This window comes from Egretta garzetta, unplaced genomic scaffold (genome assembly GCF_000687185.1).
Source record: "Egretta garzetta isolate BGI_Z169 unplaced genomic scaffold, ASM68718v1 scaffold45, whole genome shotgun sequence".
Lineage (NCBI taxonomy): Eukaryota > Metazoa > Chordata > Aves > Pelecaniformes > Ardeidae > Egretta > Egretta garzetta.
Window position 1 is genome coordinate 7,208,041 of NW_009260028.1, and position 7,455 is coordinate 7,215,495.

Consider the following 7,455-nt stretch of genomic DNA (forward strand, 5'->3'; position numbering starts at 1 on the left):
CCACGGAAAAACCGGGGTTTTCCCCCCCCCCCCCAATTACCTGGAAATGGAAGGCATATAGTATGAAGTATATAAACAGTAATAAACAATATGCAAAATGCAAGCCTATCTTATAGCACCTAACTTGGGAGGAAGGGAGCAGGGGGAGAGAGAAACGCATTTCTTTCTGTGGTGCTTAGAGCCACGGTTTGGTGGTGGGATGGCAGGCTTAGGTTGATGGTTGGACTTGATCTTAAAGGTCGTTTCCTACTTAAATGACTCTATGATTTCCGTGCCTACCGTTTTCCAGGCCCTTTCAGTGCTTTGCTCTCCACGGGGAGCACTTTTATTTCCCCTTCCCCCCCCTGCCAGCCCTCCATTAACAGAGGCCTTCCCTGTGTGGTCTGCGGCACTTGTGGATGGTTGAAATCCTGTGCCCACCAGTTGGCAAAGCGTGACCCAAATCCGCTCATGCTGCTGGTTGAAAGATGGTGACTCCGTAAAAACATTACCCCAAACCACTACCCCCGCATCGTTCTGCCCAGTCGCTCACGCTACGTGAAGTCCTCTCTCCTGCTAACATGGGAGATGTCCCCGTCTGAGCACTGGCACCAGCCGCCCACCTCCGAGATACATTTCAAATCTCATGAAGCCCCACCTTGCAACTCAAACTCTACCTGGTCTATACAGCAGGTACAGCAGGGAGCAATACGTTCTTCAGGGCCAAATTTTTGTGAATTTTGAGTAAACGCCTTAAAAGGCCTGTCCTGGCAATGACTTCCGTGAGGGCAGCCCAGGCCGCTGGGCCCGCTGCAGTGCGCTCTGGAGCTTCATCCATATGGATCATGACACCATGGAAGCCGGTAACTCGTGTTAAATTGTAGAAACTCCTTGTTTTACAATGCAGGCCCATATACGGAGCAAGTTTTCCTTTTCCAAACGCTCTCATGATTTATTTTAATCAAGCCTAATTTCTTAAAATAATGACTCACCATCTATATAATTTATTAAAATGCATTTTGAATATGCTGGCAGTAATTCACGCACACAAATCATCCACCTGCTAACCATCTATGGCTTTTAAAGATACCTGACCATTATTTCCAGGAGGCCTTCATAATAATCTTTTAATTGCCACATTACTCAAATATATTGAAGCTCAGAGGCTGTGAGAGATTAAGCCTTATTTTTAAAAGTTCCCACATGCACAGCTACATTGCTTTGCCGGTAAGCAGATACAAGCTACGTATCTTTTACACGACAGTTTACATGACAGTTCATTTGCATTCATCTTTTCTTGTTTCCAAAACTACCATTTAAAAAAAAAGAAATGCCCATGAACAATCCTCCCCTCCAACCTTAAGTGCTTTGGTAATAGCAATATTTGAGATACCAACAAATCATTACAAGCCAGGGAGAAAGTACTCACTGCTGGGCCTTTCGGAATGCTTGGGGCCATCAGAAAAATCATCATTTGAGTACGAACCCTTAGGGTGGATTCACGTGCGACTGGTCAAGATTTAGATGCACGGCTGTGAGGAAAGCAAACCGACGTGCGTGACTGGCCCTACTCATAGCCACGGCCTCCCCATACTGCTTCCCACCGCTACAGCACCGTGCATCTCATTAGCTAAGGCCCGCTATAGGCTTGAAAGTTATCCTCCTTATTTTAGCAGTGACAAAACCTGCATTCAGGAATCACTGCTTCCGGCCAGAGAGAGAAATAGCAGGGAGCGCACACGGCTGTTTAAGCATGGGTAATTTGGCATGCCTCTTTGCAGCTGCGGCCCCTATTTCTAGAATCAGATCGCGCTCAAGAATCGCTCTTCCAACGGGTGGAGCTTCAACATGTGAGTTCTGCTCCTGCGGGTACCACCGTTACACCATTTATTTTTTTTAAGCAAACATGGCTGATGGGCACATGAAAGGCTATTGGAAGGCATGCAAGTGCACACCCAAAAACATTCTGAGCTTGCAACTTCTTGGAGAGGGTTTAACCACTGGGTTGCGTGGCATTTAGGATTTGGGGGTTGTTACTTTATTAAGGGATGGGAAGGGCCCACGCTACACCACATCACACACTGTGGTGGGTTGGCCTTGGCTGGGTGGCCGGTCCACGCCCCCCCCCCCCCCCCCCCCCCAGCCACTCTCCCACTCCCCCTCAGCAGGACAGGAGGGGGGACAATGGGATGACAAAGTTCACGGGTCAGGATTAAGACAGGGAGATTGCTTACCAGTTACAATCACGGGCAAAGCAGAGTCAACTTGGGGAAAATTAATTTCACTTATTAGCATTTAAGTTAGATTTGGGTAGAGAAAATGTTTCTGTATTACCGTCCTTAGGTTCGTTGAATGGTCCTACCTCATTTCTTTAATTCTCTCAAGCAAATCATACTATAAACCACTGTTAGATGTGCTCGGTCCCTCAAGACGGCTGAAAAACTCCCTCCCTACGTGTCATGAGTATTTTCTTTTCCAGTTCGATGAGATGGAAAGCCACCTTTCATTTTGGAAGTCCTTTGGTTTCGTTTTGCCTGTTTGAGTTTTTTTTTTTTAAATGAAGTAAAATAAGCTTTTTTCATTCCAAAAGAAGATTTCCTGATGTCAGACCCTACGGATTTTCTATGACACAAAATTTAGCCTGTAATAGGCTTGCAGCTTTTTCAAGAAATATTTGTTATTTTTAAATCAAGTCTTGATATTGATATTATGGTTTCTTTAGGACAAGAAGCAATCCTCATTATTTGCATCTCATGTTTTTTTATTAAAAAAACCCAAACAAATTAAATAAACATCACAAGGAGTGTGCATTTCTCATTTTTTCCCCTGTACAGAATTTGTATGAAGTACCTAGGCACAGCACATATTCATGAATCAATTTAATAAATCCTGTTTTACATTTCAAAGGGTCAGGTTCAGGCTCTGCATGTTTGCATATCTGGAGTGGCACGTTAAACTGCCCTCGAGGCCACGTTCAAGAAATATTTATCAGATTTCACAGAGAATTTGCAATAAAAACCATGTATAATCAATGAGCAGCAAGTCATTTGGGTTTTAGTTTTTTAATTCCATCTCTCATCTCTTCAGAGTGGAGAGAAGATGGGCCTTTGTTGCAAGTCCCAGCAGCAGTGATGGTCGGGGCTTTTTTTAATTAAAAAAAAAAAAACCAAACCAAAAAACCACAGAAAGGAGAATAAAACCAGACCAGCTTTGATACAAATGCTTTCAAAAGCCGTTTAATTTAAAGACAAGAAGAATCCCAGATGATCATGATTCCAGTGTTCAGTCTTCTATTCATATTGGTTTTGGTATCACATATCATGAAAGAAACCGGGTTCTTCAAGAAATCGCAAATCGTCGTGGCTAAACCTCTTGACTGCTCGTTCTTATGCCTATACTTATACCACACTGTGGTGAAGTTCTGCAGTCTTTTTTCCCCATCTTATACTGGAGAGAGGATGGATTTTAACTACATGGGGACTGAAACACAGTCCAGAGGCAAGGCACTAATCAGTCTTTTTTGGTTCTTCATAAAGTTAAAAGTGCCTGTAATAAAAATGATATAAGCAACATTCAGTGCCCCATACTGTTCAAGAAAAGGGAAATTATAGCTTTAATGTTCCACTGAGAGATGATGAATACAATTTTCCTCCTCTGAGTTTGCACACAGTAATAAAATATTGATCTTTATGGCAAATCAAGTTAGATTTGTACGGAGAACAGTTCAGGAGAGTTTCATGGCTCGCAGCAACGATGGCAGAGCATATAACATTAAAGATTAAGTGTCAGTTCGCTGAATTAATGCCCCAATGTAGCCAAGTAAAGGGTTTTGCAAAGAGGCATAATAGTTTCTTCTCCTTGTTTATGAGTTTCCAAGTCATCATGGTTTAATTTATCATCAGTACTACTGCAGATCAATTTGACATGGGTTATTAACATATTTGGCTCCTGTGCTCCAAGCCACATGTCCCCAATGTAAACAGAAGTCAGGAACACACAAACAGCTGTGGAGGAAAAATTATAGAGAAAAATCAGAACAGATATTCTCCTATTTCCACATAGTAATATAAAACCAAGCCATTTTACCTCCAGACCTATGTTTTTAGAATAGTTTCCTAACTCTTTTCCTAGATGGAAAATTTGTGGGGGTTTTGCCCATGCAAAGGCAATGATCCTCCTCACACTAAGGAAAGAAAACAGTTTCTTGTTAGCACAACCTTCTGACCCCTTTAAATGAAAAAGTTTGAAATCTGACCTGTGGCTTTTGCTGTCAAATGATAATGTTGAACAGCATATGGACCAGAACCCATTCCCACATGGGTTCAATTGCTGCAGACTATTTTTCCCCTTGGAATTGTATTTTTTATACCTCACTGAACTCCATTTCAGTCCTAGAAAGGAAAGTTTCTTTGAGGGAGTATGACTGTTGTACTATCAGAAACCTCCGCAGTGTGACCCTACTCTGTGCTACCAACCCCCATGCCTGCACCACCAAAGACACAGCTTTTACTTTGTGAAGTTATGAGCACCAACGGTCACAGGCAAACTTCAAACTATTTCGATGAATTAAAAAAACCATGGAACTTTCTACCATTACCGCCTTGTAATGTGAGTGAAAAGGAAAAGACGAGTTACCTTTCTTGTTTGCATCCTCTTCTGTCATGGCTGACAGGCACAATGTTTTCACAAGTTCGTGAAAGCTGCTGTTGGTCAGACCCCGAGCATCCATTAGGTGAAGCATGATTGAGCTGAACAAACAGAGCTCTTGAGAGAGTCCAGCCGTCCCGCTGCTGGCCTCACAGATCTGGGTGTAAAACTTGAAGATGTTGTTTCTCAGCATCTCATCCCCGAGCATCTCCTGCACTGCCACTGGGTGCGGCAAGATGCAATTCTGTAGCCACCGCAGAGTTAACGAAACATTTTGCATATTGAGGCTGTGCTCAACCATAGACTTTATGAGCCACTTAGTTACCATGTGAGTGGACGCACAGGTAAGAGTGACTCTTTCATCTGCCAGGTCAGCAGGTTTGAGGGGCTCCCCTGGATGGTTGGTAGGTGGCGCTGGGAAAACAGGCTCCCAGTGGGCAAATATGGAGTTCAGATGATCTCTGCATTTCTCCAGCTCGGAGACTTCCAGCTCTGCAGCAGTGTCGTCTTCTCTTTCTATCTCGTTCTTTTTCCGAATGTGATGATACGCATGAGATGAGGCTTGAGATTTGTTCTTTTCTTTAATATTTTCTGTCAGAAGAGAAACACCACCGAAACAAACATCAGATACTCCAAGGGATTTTCTTGGTACAAAATTATGCAAGAATGACGGTATCGTGTGTTGTTTCAGTTGCTAAAAGGATAAGTACTAGCCTCATTTAGCAGCCTAATTGAGCCTATACAATTCAGAGCAAACGGGCTACAGGCAGCTCCCAGTGACTCACAGGCTGAGACACTTTTCTGAACTGGATCACCTGACGTTGAGGCGAGCAATAATGCCACCCAGGCCGTGGCCCACAGCCCAGCGAAGCCAAGGCAGTATTCCAGAGGTCCATGAGATGCAGTTTTCCCAGTACGGCTAGGTTATTGACACCACCTCGTGAGAAATGCTCCAGCCACTGGCTGAGCGGTTTCACACCCCAAGGGAAGAGATTCACCAAGGGCATGTGAATTTTCCATGCCCCAAGGGAAGAGACAGGCAGCCGAACTCTGTAATGTGGGGCTGCTCTCCGTTAGATGCTGCCTGTGTTACAGCAGCAGCAAAGCTCCCAAACAGCAACGGCACTTTGCCACCACCATCCCGCGCAGAGCATTTTATGGCAATTTGCTTTCAAGGAGTCACTGAGAAAATCATCAGAAATTTCAATGGTGTTGCACTCTGCAGCTTAAAATCAACCAAATGCATTGCAGTATTCTTTCTCCGGGGGCTGTGGGGGATGGGGACAACTTCTGAAATGTAACCTCAGAAACCAAATTTCAGATAAGAACCCATTTTTGTGACTGCTCTATAAGCTCCTGAGGCTTGGAGCAACAGATTTTTTTTAAACCTCATATATAGTATGTTGCAGATGTCACTATAATTCTCTAAAGATCCCCAAAAAGATGCTAAAAGGATATGAAAAACTTTAGAAAAACTGAAGCTTTTATAGTATCCCTTAAATACAGTGATACTTTGGAAATTTGTTGAACTGATACAGAACTCTTAAAGAAGCCTATAGAAGTTTATTATGTGCACCAAGAGCAGTTGTTGTGTTTGCAGGAAACCGGCGTTGTTTGACACCTCCCACTACGAAGTTCCTTTCTACATTTTATTCACAGAGATAACAAGAGAGAAGTCGTGCAAGTCCAAATGTATTTTTGCTTTCTTCTGACACTGGTGACAATAACAAAAATTAACTATTTTGTTTTCGTTTGCCTCACTGCTAGTTTTCACTTTCAGATCCCCCATCCACACTCAGAATGGTTTAAATCTTTGAGCACAAAGCCTGTAAGCACCGCTTTTTTTAAGACTTCATTTAAGAATACCATTTTTCAAAGCCTGACTCTAGATCTGCAACTAAGCTGCATTTTAAAGCTCTCTCCCTTTTTAAAACTGTATTTCTAAAAAGCTTCTAGGCTTGTGTTGAAGTTAGAAATCACTGCAATAAAGACCTGGAAAATGGCTTTCCATTTCCGTTCCTCGTCCCCCAAGCTATATCAGATTGTCTGACAAAAGTTATTAATACTTCTTCCTACAAAGTTTGCCTCGCTTGTACAGTTAGCTTATAACGGCCTCAGTGGTATTATTTTTCTGAAATATTTTAGTACTTACTAAGCAGTTCTTTGATTTGGTATTTCTGAGCAAGAGTCTGCACATCCTCTTGCAGTTGCAGGTCTTTACCGATGACGCTCCACTTATGCAGCAGCAGGAGGATCTCTTTGTTTGAGAGAACGCTGTCGTTCACAGTGAACCGGCTCATTTCTTTGAAGGCCTCAACAACTATAGCACGATATTCCAGCACAGAACTGAGTGTACTGAAAAACTGAGTCAGTTTGGCTACATCTAAGTTAGTCCTACGAAAAGAAAACAAAGGTGCCATGTATTTTTCTGCATGCTAATTAATAAAATAAAATAAGTACAGTTTTTTTCTCCTTAGGGTCTCTTCCCACAGTTTTCTCCTGCAGTTCTCTAGAAACATACTTCTGTTTCTCAGGATGCCAGTAATAATTAGTTTCATTCCCACTGAATCCCCAGTGCTTCACTCCACTAGTGTTTGGCAGAACAGACCATGAAACACAGGCTTTGCCCTCCTGCCTGTAAATAGCAAAGGCAGACAGCACACAAGCAAGAGGCCAGGGGTCCGGAGCTTTACCTATGCTTTTTTATTTTGCATGAATTTTCAAAATTTTGAGGAAATAAAAATAAACATAGCTTCTCCAGGCTGTGGCAATATTTGTCTGCACGACCAGCTGCAGGTGCTAGTATGAACCCAAACAGAACTGATTACC

The 7,455-nt window shown here is 42.8% G+C and overlaps 1 protein-coding gene across 1 annotated transcript in view; it reads right to left on the reverse strand.

Moving 5' to 3' along the window:
- Nucleotides 1-2,845: 2,845 nt before the first annotated feature.
- URB1 (URB1 ribosome biogenesis homolog) overlaps nucleotides 2,846-7,455 on the reverse strand; it is a 65,775-nt gene continuing 61,165 nt past the window's right edge. The window contains 4 exon segments of the mRNA XM_035896421.1: nucleotides 2,846-3,797; nucleotides 3,799-3,983; nucleotides 4,615-5,217; nucleotides 6,779-7,020. Of these exon segments, the coding sequence (XP_035752314.1) occupies nucleotides 3,765-3,797; nucleotides 3,799-3,983; nucleotides 4,615-5,217; nucleotides 6,779-7,020 (1,063 nt within the window). The 3' untranslated portion in view covers nucleotides 2,846-3,764.